The 15841-nt window shown below is 41.2% G+C and overlaps 1 protein-coding gene across 1 annotated transcript; it reads left to right on the top strand.

The window, feature by feature from the left end:
- The first annotated feature begins 1066 nt into the window (after positions 1-1066).
- nelfb (negative elongation factor complex member B) lies at positions 1067-14066 on the top strand. Its single transcript, XM_034542162.1, has 13 exons — positions 1067-1330; positions 3977-4137; positions 4219-4318; positions 8162-8392; positions 8497-8682; positions 8779-8891; positions 8972-9074; positions 9346-9441; positions 9620-9762; positions 10394-10500; positions 10874-11015; positions 11185-11293; positions 13810-14066. Exons 1-13 carry the CDS (start codon positions 1229-1231, stop codon positions 13966-13968), a joined length of 1752 nt encoding a protein of 583 aa, XP_034398053.1. The 5' UTR covers positions 1067-1228; the 3' UTR covers positions 13969-14066.
- The last annotated feature ends 1775 nt before the right edge of the window (positions 14067-15841 follow it).

The raw sequence follows: 15841 nt of genomic DNA, 5'->3' as shown, positions 1-15841 counted from the left end.
CCAATCCCAATCTCCACCCTGATGGACTCAGACTTTTGATCCGTGACGGTTTAGGGTTTAGGGTTTAGGGCTGTCCCCCTGTCAAATCGTTGAGTCTTTAAGGGCTCTCTGGCAGACATGTTGAGCCCTTTATGAATCCTTTCCATAAATCCAAATTAGATGCAGACTTTGCTCAAGGGAATTACCCACAATTCATAGCCATGTGACATTAAACACAGTTAGCATGGAGACATTGACAAAAAAACAGAGGACGGGTGTTGGGTGTTCAGCCTGGCAAATTACATTTGCACAACATTAAGGATTAAAGATAGAGCATGAAAACACATGAAATCAGAGGATGTTTATTTATTTATTCATCAAACATTTCGTTTTGCCATTGAAGCTGTTTTGACAGAAATTAGTAAATAGATTAAAATAAATTATAATTATAAAATAAATACCGATAATTGTACATAATACTATGTATGTAGTCATGGTCACGTGATATGCTGTCCCATTCATATTTACTCCATTTCAAGCCCTTACAGCCTCTCACACTCAACCATTTGCCAAGTGACGTCAGGGTTTGAGGGTTTAGAGGGATTGGGCCTGGGCCAGCATTAGATGCAGACTGTGCACAATTCATCGGAATGTGACCACGCAGTTACCAGTGGAATCATGAGACATAAAAACGGCACATGTGTGTTCAGCCGGGCATATTATATTTACACAACAACATTACAGATGAAAGATGGAATGCAAGCAGAGATAATTATATTGATATATAGGACACCGATTTATTCATCACTCATTTCATTTTGTCAATGAAGCGGTTTTAACAAAAACAAGTTAATAGATTATTTGAAATGACGTCTCATCATAAATACCCACACAATATTTGTTGACGTCATATATGTTGTATTTTGCAGCAAAGTGCTGTCCCATTCATATTTACACCATGTCAAGCCCTTACAGTCTCTCACACGCAACCATTTACCAGAGGACGTCAGTAAATCCCAGTGGGTTCAGGGTTTGAGGCCTCACGGCTCTGAAGCACGGAACACATCCCGTCGCGGGTGTTTCTGGCGGACTGTTTACACAGTTACAACACAGGAAGTCTCCGTTTTACTGCACAGAGCGTAATGTGTTTGAGTGTTGTGTAGCGAGGGGAATCTCTTCGGTTTAAGAGCCACATGGTCGAATATTTAATTCCCACGTACATCTTGAAGTCGCCGACACAAAGAGCAGCATGTTCGCGGGGCTGCCGGAGCTCGGCATATCCAACGGAGAGGACCTGAAAGAAACGCTCACCAACTGCACGGAGCCTCTGAAAGCCATCGACCAGTTTCAGGTGACGTTACATTACATTACATTACATGTCATTTAGCTGACGCTTTTATCCAAAGCGACTTACAATCGCTACAATTAATACACCGTAGAACAGCTACATGGAACAATTCAGGGTTAAGTGTCTTGCTCAAGGACACATCGACTAGGGCGGGGATCGAACCACCAACCCCCTGATTGAAAAACGGACCTACTAACCCACTGACCCCACAGTCGCCCCGTTAAACAGGATCCTCCAAAACCATGACGTGTATTCATGTTGGAACGTTGCATACCAGCTAAATGTCTGAGAGGACTAATGCCACTCTATATTTATGAACAGTCGTTCATGCTTTTATCTGGAAGAAAGCCTCTTTGCTATTCGATGTCATGTAGTGTAGTAAGATGGAGAACTCAACGCTGTACAGTGGTTCAACGGAAAGAGACAACGATCCTCTGAGCAACAGATGAAGAAGAAGAAGAGGACACATCTGCAGTCGTTTGTAAAAGTATTTTTTTAGATTTAAACAGTAACATTTTCCGGTTTCAGTGTCAAGAGTTTCACAATAAAAGCAGCCAAGAACAAGCTGGAATTAACTTATTTAGCAAAGCTCTTCAAACTAGAAGGTTAGTTTAGGGTTTGCGCAGTTGGAATATCAGCGGAAGTAATCACAGTTTAGACCTCCTTAATCAGAGAGACTCACTCAATAGTTAGAGACCAGTTGCAACGTTTTGTCAGCAGTAAAGCCGAGATGGAACAGTGGCCGATGGGATGCCACTGTGTTCCCTACCGATCCCTGGAGTGATGAACTCCGATAAAGTGATTTTGTATTTTCTTATGTACCCTGAAATTGATATTAGAGCTATCCCCCCTCCTATGAGCAAGCTGGCTCATAAGGGTTCAACATTTCCTCTATATATGTTGGGGCCAGACCCAGACATGCTTTAAAAGTGATGAGTACAATCTTAGAATCAATTCTTTAACAAACAGGGAGAGAGTTTAGAGAAGCCAGGATTGGGGTTATGTCATCTGTTAAAACCAGTAAGTAGCCTAGCTGCTGAATTCGGAACTAGTTGGAGGCAAGATAGTTACTAGTTGATGCCAGAGAAGAGGGAGTTACAGTAGTCAAGTCTTGAAAAGATGAATGCATGAATTACTTTTTTCAGGTCAGAGTGAGAGAGAATTGGTTTGATTTTGGAGATGGTTCTAATCTGAAGGAAACAGGACTGGACAACTTTTGTGCTTTGAAACTTAAATCTGAATCAAATAGTACTCCTAAGTTTCAGGCAGTGGATGTTATGTTAACAGACAGGGGAACTAAATAATATCTGATTTTGAATTTTTATTTTTATAGTTGTATATAGTTTTGCAGCCAAGCTTCTTGGGTCATCAGGTCTCAAGGGAAGCTATATCTTTGTGTCGTCTGTATAGCAATGAAAAGAGAAATTGGCACTTTGAATGCTTTGACCTAGTGGGAGCATGTATATGTAAACTAGAATTGGACCTAAAACTGAACCGTGCGCTACACCAAAGGTAATGTGAGCTGTAGAGGATGAGTAATTACATATGGTGACTGAGTGGGTTCTATCTGAAAGGTAAGAATACCGCCAAGTGCAGCGTTCTGGATGCCAAACCAGGTTTTAAGGCGGTTGATTAGAATGGTCTGCTGCAGGCGTATTCAATTCAAATTCAACACAGTCCAGTTCGAAAAAATATCATAATAATTTCTAACTTGCTCTCTGATTTAGTCCCATATGAGTAGCCAAGCAGATGCATTGACGTCTGTATGTAGTCAATAACTAATTGTCATTTCAAATATCAAAGTCAAATTGAATAATATCTCAACAATATTTATTGTCAAAATTGAACTGGATGAATCATAAATATTGCATACTCTAATAATAAATACATTATATTTTCTCATTTCAAGTAAACTTGGGAAAAAAAAGTCTACAAAATGACATGCACTGAAACAGAACAGAAAGCTTTCAAACAAATTACATCTTAACAAAAAGACTTGTGTACAGGTACTTTATCTGTGGTTATTAAAACCACTATGTGTAGCTACTACTCTCTTTTTACATAATTGTTGAGGAAGCTCAGGATTCTGATCATATTGGATTCTGAGGTTTATTTTATGTCAGTAGGATGTGAGTAGATACTTTTGCTTCACTTTGCTGCTTTTAAAAATCCCACGGTCCCTAAACATTCAATTCACTTTATTTGGTATAGCCCAAAATCACAAATTATGAGTGCTTTACAATCTGTACACATACGACAGGATCTTACAAGAAAAACTCCCAAAAAAACACGAGACAAGCTGGTTTTGAACTGTCTTTTGAAAGAAGAAAAACATCACTCCAAATGGCAGTGTACATACATACATCATTTATTGAAAATAGACCTAGCTAGCTGTCTGTCTCTGCCATTGTCATGTAGCCAGAAAATTCGATGCTTCAGCGACATTTTCAGTGTGGATGTATTGATACACTGTCGCGTGCCAACGAGGTATGGAGACAAGTTAAGTAGAAAATGTGTCTATTTCCATGGTGTGTCACGTGTCTGAAGTTGGGTTCTGGCTGATATCAGCCTTTACAAATAAGCAAGGAAACATGTATTCAGCTGGCTCTGAACTAATCTCTGAGTCTTTAATGCGTTACATGTCTGCAGATGGAAAATGGCATCCTGCTGCCGACCCTCCAGTCTGCGCTTCCCTTCCTCGATCTACATGGAACGCCTCGGCTGGAGTTCCACCAGTCCGTCTTTGACGAGCTTCGAGAAAAGCTGATGGAGCGAGTCGCCACCATTGCAGAGGGCAAGGACGAGGACAGGTGTGTCATGGGTTATTTTGCACTTTGAGTAATGTTTTGAAGGAACCAGCTTGGATTCTATTATGCTTTTTTTTCCTTCAGATATGGGAAGCTTGAAGAGCTGCTGGAGAAGAGCTTTCCCCTTGTCAAAATGCCGTCCATTCAGCCAGTGGTGATGCAGGTGCTGAAGCATCTACCCAAGGTGAGTGTCTTCAGGGCCATTGTTTTCTTGTTGAACACTAGCAATAGCAATGTATTACAAGGTGTGAGCAGTATTGACATTTAATCAGCAGGGATATGGCCACAGACTCTGTGTATTGTATTCTGTTGTTACATGATAACATGTATTACAGTCACAGAGTACAGTACGTTTAGAATACATGATACCCCATTCAGACTGACACCGTAATGCAGGTCTAACCTGGAGCAAGTTGCATCAACTGGTCTTTACTAAGCCTGGTCCTAACTGCTAAGCCGGTCTTTGGGAAGAACGTTGATTGCACCAACCACACTGAAGCCTTTACTACTCCTGGTTTTAGCGATACACGCTCATGTGGCTGTTGCCTAGCAGCCCGCTAATGTCTACTAATCATTTATCCTTTGCGGCAACGTTATTATGGAGGCTCAGAGAAAAATAAATCTCATGGACAACCAGAAATGAAAAGTATTCGTGTTGTAACAGTTAAAGCCAGCACAACAACATGATGCAGAGACTCGGTCAATCTGCCTACAGCCATGAGGGGGATAAAGGATTGTTCCGACTTGGAGTTTGACTTACGCCTGCTCCTGACTAGGACTAAGATTTCCACCCGGTCTTAGCAAGAGGAAGGCTTCAGCCTACCTGGTGCAACTCGCGTAATTTTTAGCTTGGTCTGAGAAGACCAGATGAAGTCCTGCAAGTGCAACCGGCCACTGGTGGTTATCTGAATGGGCCAGAGAGCGTCAGCCAACCCTCCTGACCAAATCCAAAGCCTTCGAAGCTTCGACCATTGTTTTACGGTTATTGATGACAAAAATCCCGTGTGTGTGTGTGTGTGTGTGTGTGTGTGTGTGTGTGTGTGTGTGTGTGTGTGTGTGTGTGTGTGTGTGTGTGTGTGTGTGTGTGTGTGTGTGTGTGTGTGTGTGTGTGTGTGTGTGTGTGTGTGTGTGTGTGTGTGTGTGTGTGTGTGTGTGTGTGTGTGTGTGTGTGTGTGTGTGTGTGTGTGTGTGTGTGTGTGTGTGTGTGTGTGTGTGTGTGTGTGTGTGTGTGTGTGTGTGTGTATATATATATATATACATATACATATATATATATATATATATATATATGTATATGTATATATATATACACACACACACACAGTGGTATGAAAAAGTTTGGGCACCCCTGATCATTTTCCTTTATGTATCATTGGTTGTTCGGAAAAGCAATTTCAATTAAATATATCATATAGCAGACAAACACAGTGATATTTAAGAAGTGAAATTAAGTTTATAGGATTTACAGAAAGTGTGCAATAATTACTTAAACAAAAGTAGGCAGGCGCATAAATTTGGGCACCCTTTTTGTTTTATTGATTTGAATACCTTTAGCACTAATTATTGGAACACCAAATTTGTTTGGTAAGCTCATTGACCCTTGACCTACATACACAGGTGAAGCCAATCATGAGAAAGGGTATTTAAGGTGGCCAGTTGCAAGTCGTTCTCCTCTTTGTATCTTCTCTGAAGACTGGCAACATGGGAGCCTCAAAACAACTGTCAAATGACCTGAAAACAAAGATTGTTCAACATCATGGTTTAGGGGAAGGAGACACAAAGCTAGCTCAGAGATTTCAGCTGTCAGTTTCCACTGTGAGGAACATAGTGAGGAAATGGAAGACCACAGGCACAGTTCTAGTTAAGGCCCGTAGTGGCAGGCCAAGAACAATCTCAGATAAGCAGAGGCGAAGGATGGTGAGAACAGTCAAACTCAACCCACAGACCAGCTCCAAAGACCTACAACATGATCTTGCTGCAGATGGTGTCACTGTGCATCGTTCAACTATTCAGCGCACTTTGCACAAGGAGATGCTGTATGGGAGAGTAATGCGGCAGAAGCCTTTTCTGCGCCCATGCCACAAAAAGAGTCGCTTGAGGTATGCTAAAGCACATTTGGACAAGCCAGCTTCATTTTGGAATAAGGTGCTGTGGACTGATGAAACTAAAATTGAGTTATTTGGACATAACAAGGGGCGGTATGCATGGCGGAAGAAGAACACAACACTTGCTACCCACAGTTAAATGTGGTGGTGGTTCCATCATGCTGTGGGGCTGTGTGGCCAGTGCAGGTACTGGCAATCTTGTTAAAGTTGAAGGTCGCATGGATTCCAGTCAGTATCAGTAGATTCTTGCGAACAATGTTCAAGAATCAGTGACAAAGTTGAAGTTGCGCCGGGGCAGGATACTTCAACAAGACAACGACCCTAAACACCGCTCAAATTTTACCAAAGCATTCATGCAGAGGAACTAGTACAATGTTCTGGAATGGCCATCTCAGTCCCCAGACCTGAATATCATTGAAAATCTGTGGTCTGTTTTAAAAGCGGGCTGTCCATGCTCGAAAACCATCAAACCAGACTGAACTGGAGATGTTTTGTAAAGAAGAATGGTCAAAAATACCTTCAACCAGAATCCAGACCCTCATTGGAAGCTATAGTTTAGAGGCTGTTATTTCTGCAAAAGGAGGATCTACTAAATATTGATGTAGTTTTTCTGTTGGGGTGCCCAAATGTATGCACCTGCTTACTTTTGTTTAAGTCATTATTGCACACTTTCTGTAAATCCTATAAACTTAATTTCACTTCTTAAATATCACTGTGTTTGTCTGCTATATGATATATTTAATTGAAATTGCTGTTCCGAACAACCAATGATACATAAAGGAAAATCTTGAAAATGATCAGGGGTACCCAAACTTTTTCATACCACTGTATATATATGTATATATATATATATATATATATATATATATATATATATATATATGTATATATGTGTATATGTATATGTATATATGTGTATATGTATATATATATATGTGTATATGTATATATATGTATATGTGTATATGTATATATATGTGTATATGTATATGTATATGTATATGTATATGTATACAGATGCAGAGAAGCTTGTCCACGCCTTTGTCTCGCCCAGACTGGATTACTGTAATGCTCTCCTCATCGGAATCTCTAACGGGAACATCCAAAGACTGCAACATATTCAAAACAGCGCTGCCAGGATCCTGTTAAGAGTCCGCAAATACAACCACATCACCCCTGTTATGAAATCATTACACTGGCTCCCAATCCCACTCAGAATTGAGTATAAGCTCTCCCTCTTCACTCCTCAGTGCATTCACGGACATGCCCCCCAGTACCTAAAAGAATTACTAAAAAATAAGGAATAGTAATCAACATCACTTTTTATGACATCGATTATTTTATATGTGGCAATAGTTTACAGTCTATTTATTATTTTGTTTATTCATAATATTAATTCATCGTGGGCAAATTAGTTTTTATGTGCTTTTGCTGAAGTTTATTGAATGGGATTTTATTAAACATTTTGTAGCCGTCTTCATTTCAATACAAAGGATAATCTCAAAAGTTTTCGTCCTTATCTCTCATTGTACAATAATAGTAGAGTACAATGTAAGTAAACAATGACCACGAGTTTGAGTAAGGTATTGGCACACAGTTTGTGTTGCCTTGTGACGCAACATGTTGCAGACACTGCTCTTCACCACAACAGCAAACCACACATGTTCATCCCTCCAGCAGGGTTCCACACACTTGGAGAGCAGAAAGCTGTTCTAGAGGCCCGTCGTAGAACAACACACTTACATCCATTTGTAACCCATCTGTATCTTGTCATGAACGGTATTGGCTATATTCTGAACCTCTGGGAAACATGAATGTCTGTATCAAATTTCATTAGGTATAAAACTATTTTTTGAGCCAAAATCTTCAAATTGGCTTTGCAGAAGTACCCCTTCATCTTCATCACATGCTCCCTCCTGCAGGTGCCAGAAAAGAAACTGAAGATGGTGATGGCTGACAAGGAGCTGTACAAAGTGTGTGCGGTGGAGGTGAAGAGGCAGATCTGGCAGGATAACCAGGCTCTGTTTGGGGATGAAGTGTCCCCTCTCCTAAAGCAGTACATTGTGGAGAAGGAAGCAGCTCTGTTCAGCAGCGACCTTTCTATCCTGCACAATTTCTTCAGCCCGTCTCCCAAAACACGACGCCAAGGCGAGGTGAGTGGGTCATCAGATCGGATCTTTATTAAACATGAACCAGAATCTTTGAGACACGGATCTCTGTGAAAGTATGGCGTCGTTAAGCTCTCCTGATGTTCTAGGTGGTCCTAAAGCTGACTCAGATGATTGGGAAGAACGTGAAGCTGTACGACATGGTGCTGCAGTTTTTAAGAACCCTCTTCCTGCGAACGCGAAATGTCCACTACTGCACACTGAGAGCAGAGCTGCTGATGTCTCTTCACGACCTGGACATAAGTGAGATCTGCTCTGTGGACCCCTGTCATAAGGTAAGGACACAGGCGGTGATGGTGAATCATTCTACTGAAGAGTTTCTGTCCTCTAGCATTTATTCTCTTCTGTGTCTCTGGCGTGTGCTGTGACAGTTCACTTGGTGTTTGGACGCCTGCATCCGTGAGAAGTTTGTGGATGGCAAGCGAGCCAGAGAGCTGCAAGGTTTCCTAGACGGAGTGAAGAAAGGACAAGAGCAAGTCCTCGGGTAACAGATGAGGAGCACGTTCCTGAATGGAGCTGTTCATCTCTTGTGAATGGATGAACTTACCTTTCTGTGCATTCCAGGGACCTGTCTATGATCCTGTGTGACCCGTTTGCTTGTAACACTCTGGTTCTGAGTATCATCAGGAACCTGCAAGAGCTGCTGAGTCAGGACGCTTTGCCCAGGGTAAGCATACTAGGCACGAGGACATGATGACAATGTCACGGTATTCTACTGACTAAGTCTTCCTTTTGCTCCATTTATCCAGCTCTCTCTCTCTCTCGCTCTATCTCTATCTCTATCTCTTTCTCTCTCTCTAATATGCAGGTTTCTGATTATTAGTTTTTCAAACGACAGTCATTATGAATTATAAGAGGCAGAGAGTTATTTGTTTCCACTGTATAGTCCCCCCCCCCTCCCCATTGTAAGTTATTGTGTTGTGTCTGTTTTTGAACAGGACAGTCCAGACCTGATGCTGCTGCTGAGGATGCTGTCACTGGGTCAAGGGGCGTGGGACATGATTGACAGCCAGGTCTTTAAAGAGCCTCGTTTGGTACGTACAGTATACACCTCCTGCATATGTATGCTTTATCGGGTTATAAACTCTCATCAGACTATCTGTTTGTAAATGCATCATTTGTTTTTCAGCCTATTCTGGTTAGAGGGCAGATACGGGTCATTGCATTCCAAACTATTGAAATAAACAGATCTTCCTATGTGCCTCCTGTCAGGACTTGGAGGTAGTGACCCGCTTCTTGCCTACCATGATGTCAGTGGTTGTTGATGATCACACCTTCACTGTAGAACAGAAGCTTCCCAGTGAGGAGAAGAGCTCGTTGCCATACCCCACCACCCTGCCGGATGCCTTCAGCAGGTAAAGAACTGCAGGAGTAGAGGACCATCACCGTCACCATGTGGGCTCAGAGGTCGATGGATGAGGACATCGTCCATTGGCCCAACCATAGTGTGCAGCCTGTGATGTGCTTCAGTACATACTTGTTTTTTTTAATCATGATTACTATAGAGGCAGCTATATAATAGGACACTGTCATGTGTGCAGCATTTCAGTGCAAGACAAAGGTCCCAACTTGGACAATAAAGTACATTGTGTCATATTATAAACAGCACAGGTGACAATTAAGAAGGGGCAGCAACAACAGATGAATTTAATTTAGCTGTCACTCAAGTCCCACAAAGTCACGCATCTTTCTGACCTGATAGGGGTCACGTTATTTATAGAAGCATCGTCACCAAGGAATACAATCAGACTGCATTATGGGTGATTTGCTGTGTGTTAATGACTTTGCAGCTGTAACATGAACATGCTCATAGCCAGATGGGACCAGTGTATAACTGCAGGTTTCATGAGACTACTCATCTGATTCCTAGCATGACTGTAGACAGCCCAATCTAACTTTTTTTCTAGCCCTTATTTTCAGGGCCGTCCCCTTCTTAATGATCTACTTCTGTTTGCCAATGATAAGTATTGTCTTGCTCTCCCTCAGATACCTGCAGGAGAACAGAGTGGCCTGTGAAATGGGTCTCTACTACGTCCTCCACATTGCTAAGCTGAGGAACAAGAACGCCTTACAGAGGTTACTCCCTGCCCTGGGTGAGTAGCGGTCTTAACCGTAAGAATATCTGAAAACGTATCATCTTTGCAACCCAAACTCAAAATGCAGAAACATCTCTCTTTTTTTCCCTATTGAACACCATGAAGGGTGTGGGAGTTTCTTGGTACACTGTTTTTCCTTCAATGGATGTTCATGTATGTTCCAGGTTCCCAGTCAAATTTAAGTAAAGTTTGTTTTGTTACTGACAAAAGGACAAGTTTTACGGTTGACAAACATTTCATTGCCTGTGTCCTCGGCAGAGAAAGGCTCTGACACTGTATGGGTTAGCAGTTTGACAGTGAATGCACCACTACGACTCCAGGAGAAGCTACACGACTTGTAACGTTTTGTGTCTCTGCTGTTCCCCCACAGCGGAGACCTACAACGACATGGCCTTTGGGGACATCTTCCTGCACCTGCTGACGGGACACCTCACCCTGCTCTCTGATGAGTTTGGATCAGAAGACTTTTGTTCCGTTGTCTTCGATGGCTTCCTTCTGACTTCTTTTTCCAGGTGAGCTGATTCTAGCAGAGCCGATAATGTGACTATGGGCATGCAGGTAGACACCAGTGTCCAAACTTACACTCATAGCATTACCTTCCACATTATTCTAGTTGCATTTGACTTGAACGTCTCCACCATGTCTCGTGACCCATTTTGTTTCTGTCTAAATATTTTCCAGTAAAGAGAACGTCCACAGACATGCCCTCCGGATAATGCTGCATCTACATCACAAAGTGCTGCCGTCCTACATGGAAACCTTGATGAAAACTCTTGAACCTCCAAAACAGGTTGGCTTCATTTCTATATTCAGCTTGTGCTTAGAAATGAGCCAAAGTTGTAGTGATTGGTAGATTCAGGAAGAGGTCTCCGAATCTTGGAGTTTCACAATGCCAGGGCATTAAAATACCTCATATGCATCAAACAAATAGGAGTTCAATTCAATTTATGTTGTATAACAATTTCAAATTTGCCTCATACACAGACAACATTCTCTATCAGGATGAACAGAAGCACAATAGATGTCATGTGACCAGAATGAATAATATAACAGAGTTACAACACGTTCAATGCATATGACAGAACTTATTAATCTAATGAGAGTAGTAGGCATGAAGAGAAAGTTACAACTAGCAAAAAAATAACAGTAAAATAATAATGATAGTAAAAGCGGTATTGGCAATACTAATAGCAATGCAACTAATAATAATCATGATGATAGCAGTAGGTGTTGGGCCGGACCAGGATCCAGATAAAACCACGATCCATGTAAACCTGTGAGGCGAGCGAGAGAGTACAAGGACTCCAGAAGTAGAGTTAGTAATGTGCATTAATGTGACATGAATTCATCCATAAGGACAGAGAGAAGAGTAGAGTTATACGAATTATTCATAGTGATGACACAGGTCATGCCTTGATGAGTTCTGTCCAACACTAGAACCTTCATTGCAGCATCAGATACTTGAGACTTGACGTTCAATATATTGTCATATTTATTGAATGTGTTTATGTAACTCTGTTAATTCTGTACACATGACATCTATTGCATCTGTCCATCCGGGGAGAGGGATCCTCCTCTGTTGCTCTCCTGAAGGTTTCTTCACTTTTTTCCCTGTGAAAGGTTATTTTTGGGGAGTTTTTCCTGATGTCGTATGTGTACAGATTGTAAAGCCCTCTGAGGCAAATTCGTAATATGTGATATGGGAATATAAACTCTCTAGTGGGGTAATATGGTAGTATAATCTCTCTAGTTGGGTAATATCGGAATATAAGCTCTCATGTGAGTTAATATGGTACTATAAGCTCTCTAGTGGGGTATGGTACTACACCCAGTAGAAGGGCTTGTTACCACTGACAGATTCCCCTTGTTATTATTAGTCTCTCTCCCTCCTTCCCTCCCCCTCGATGTCAGACTCTAATAATAAGAATCTGAGCCATGACAGTGGACTGTCCTTCCAGCTCAGCCGCTGCAGCATTCTCCATCGATACTGGAACAATTTCAAAACATTGAGAAATAGGACACAAGTGAACTATCCGTCAACATCAGAGGTGGAGGGGAGAATCACAGCCATAAGCATAATTGTTTAACTGAACTCATTTTTGTTGTGATGTTGTTATTATTCAGTCCCATAATTGAAGTGCTCTACACATGTGATGCACTCGATGGCCCATATTTACATTCATTGTGCTGGTGAATATGATGGAGAGCCTTATCATTATATTAAGGGGAGACACTACAGACAAACAACATGTTTTTCCATGCACTGGGCAATTATAAGATTTGTGTCTATTTTGCTTCATGTTTTCTTTCAAATTAGAAAGAAAATATGCACATTTAGGTGTGTATTTCTTTAAAGGCTGATCCAGAAATCTCCACTTCAGCTACATCCTCCAAACCTTTCTCTTCCATTCCTCTCAATATTCTGAAGGTTTCTACAAAGGGGTTTGCTCACATATCATTCATAGCCTGATTATACAACATGCTATTACTAAAAGCATGTCATTATTATGTCTGTTATGTTTGTTTTATGGAGCGACACAAAAGACCTTTGACTCTATAATGTCAACAGGATGAAACAAGAATTTTGAACCTGGCTTTATGTGACAATGTACCTGGCAATGTGCACCTGTCTGATATGTACACATTTAATTATTCTCCATCTATATTCTAATATATTCAAATGTTAAATCTCAGACAACTTGTAATACAAAGAAATGTAATATTTTCAAAATGACATAATATAATCAAACTGTGTTCCCTTACATGAGAACACTTTATTTATATGTGTAAAACACAAACTTCAATGACGAACTACTGCCCAGTCCTTCATGTCTAAAGAGAAAACATACCTGAACAACTGAAGAGATAAAAGATGTTTTTATTGAAATTGAATGCTTCTTTTGGCAACACTTTGTATAAATCGGCATGCTGTCTGTGGTCGGGAGCGTTCTAAACTACAGGATGCAGCTATTCTTCTGGAGATGGGAAAGGTGCTGTTAGTTGCTCCTCCTGCTGTCGATCTTGAAACAACCACCACCAGAAGCACATCATGCTTACAGGAAGTAGTATGTCCCCAGAAACGTCCCAAACATCTGCTTAAATTCAGCCAATGTCAGACATCCACACACAGGATCTCAGACTGACAAATATATTATCTGTCCAGGTAATAAGTTCAATAAAAGTTTGACATTGCAGCTTTACAATGGAGCAGTTGTGTGCACGAGAGCAGGCCCTGGGGACACATGCTAGTGTTTAATGTATTGTATGCACTGACGCTTTGTGTGATGCTGTGTCTGGTGACTACAGAGCAGCGAGCCAGTGAAGGACCTTTACACTCAGCTGACAGAGAAGATGGACGCCCAGAAGAAGAGCCCTCCGCCATCAGATGAAGCTCCATCCCTGGACCTGGGGCTGCACCCAGTGACTGTCCCCACTACTGCCTCCACCCCAACCACGCCTCTCTGAGGCACGGCAGAACCAGAGACACCAGAGTTCTACATCACTGACTGAATGTAAATAGAGACGCCAGTTGGCTCATATTTTTCAAAAAGACGAGTCATTTTACATTGTGCTTTGCGCTGTGATTTTTCATGGAGGTTTATAATCTTTAGATGTTTGTCTCTGAGAGGCTCTTCTAGCTCTGACATTGTTTTTTCTAAACTTTGTGTTCTTGCATTATTGTCAGAATATACGTTCTCTTCATATGTCATTTGGCTATCAGTGTCAGTAGTGCAACAAATCTGTAAATAAATGATTATCTAGAAATACAAAGTGGTGTCTTTGTGTTCCAATCCAAGTGACAAGATGCAGTGCCACATGTTCCTGCAACACCTCTGTGCAGAGTTAGTCACTATAGACCTCCGTGAGCAACTCCATAGAAGCCACACATGTAAACAGTGTGGTAGTGTGAATGACTGAAGTTGCGGTCTGTATGAACAGTACATAGAAAATGACAGGAAACCTCACTTTGGGTGTGGTGTCAGTAATTATATATATGTACAAATACTAATTATTGTATCTGTTAATTTCTCAGTTCCTTAACAATACTCTGTAAAGAGGGACCAAACGGAACATGTTTGCACTTTTTGTTTCCATTGTGAAAACAAAAAGAAAAGGCTCAAATTTAGCTATATATACTGTATCTGGAACACCCTATTGCCTCTCCTGCTACATTAAACCCAATCTATTTAAGATAGGCCTACTACTTGCAGAACTTAAAAAATGTCTTTCAGACATTCTTTTAGAACATGATAAAACTCCTGAATCATGTGACTCTTTCATGTCAGGCTTTGCTAAAGGGAACAGCCCATACTGGTATAAAATGACAATGACAGTGCAATTCATAAAGAAGATGAATAAGCAATGCATGCAACGAGTCGACAACAGATGACAATTTCTTATTAATTAACACTTCACATTTGAACCAGAACTCTGGATGTGTAGTTAATCTGATGGCATGATGTAGTAACTACACACATCCTCACACTTTACTGAAATGCCTGTTTAGGAGCAATAACTTTGACAGTCTCACACACCGTATAACAGACCATAATAACTTCTGTGTGGAGAATGCCATTCCAGGGCTGTAAAGCGTTTTTTCGACAGCAAACCCTGGATTACTCCTGAGAAAAGGCCCTCCTCAAGGAAAAGAAGTGGGCATTTAGGTCGGGTAACAAGGAGGAGTTGACGACTGCAGAGGGAGCTGAGGAGGAGGATCGGGGAAAGGGAAAAACGATATTGGATGACAATGGAGGATCAGTTGCAGTAGAAGAACATCAGTCGGGTCGGGACGGGCCTTAACACACTGTCTGGCCACAAGGAACCCCACTCCCAGCCTGTGAATGATCTGAACTCATTCTTCAACAGATTAGATCATCCCCCATTGTCTGCACCCTCTGTGTATTGCCCCACAACATCCAGCTCCCTTCTACACTCCACAGCCACTGCACTTCCTGTCCAAATTGTGATGACCGTGTTAGTCATAACAATGACTGACGTGAGATGAACTGAGTTACTTTATCTTTTTTGAGAAAGCTGCTGTTGACAAACTGCATAATTTGCAGTTGGAGAAAGGTAATAAATCACAATATATGGCATATATATATACCGCAACATGTTTAAAATCCTAATTAGATCATATTGGGACTGAAGTATCGTGAACATATTGTATAGTTGGGCCTCTGGTGATATGGATATATATATATATATATATATATGCTGTTATAGGTCCAGACTGCCAGGACATCCTATGATACACTGAGCTCCTCTCTCCTCGTCTTCCTCTCCATCTGTATATATATTAATGTCTCATTAATGCGCATTAGTAACTTAACTTGAG

Source organism: Cyclopterus lumpus, chromosome 9 (genome assembly GCF_009769545.1).
Source record: "Cyclopterus lumpus isolate fCycLum1 chromosome 9, fCycLum1.pri, whole genome shotgun sequence".
NCBI lineage: Eukaryota > Metazoa > Chordata > Actinopteri > Perciformes > Cyclopteridae > Cyclopterus > Cyclopterus lumpus.
This window is presented reverse-complemented; position numbering and strand designations above follow the sequence as displayed.

Bases quoted from the DNA above. Each gene is read 5' to 3' on its own strand.
- nelfb (XM_034542162.1), top strand. From the start codon at position 1,229: ATGTTCGCGGGGCTGCCGGAGCTCGGCATATCCAACGGAGAGGACCTG. The intron at 8,892-8,971 runs GTAACAGATGAG...TGTGCATTCCAG, and splicing joins GGACAAGAGCAAGTCCTCGG to GGACCTGTCTATGATCCTGT. The intron at 9,442-9,619 runs GTACGTACAGTA...GCCTCCTGTCAG, and splicing joins TCTTTAAAGAGCCTCGTTTG to GACTTGGAGGTAGTGACCCG.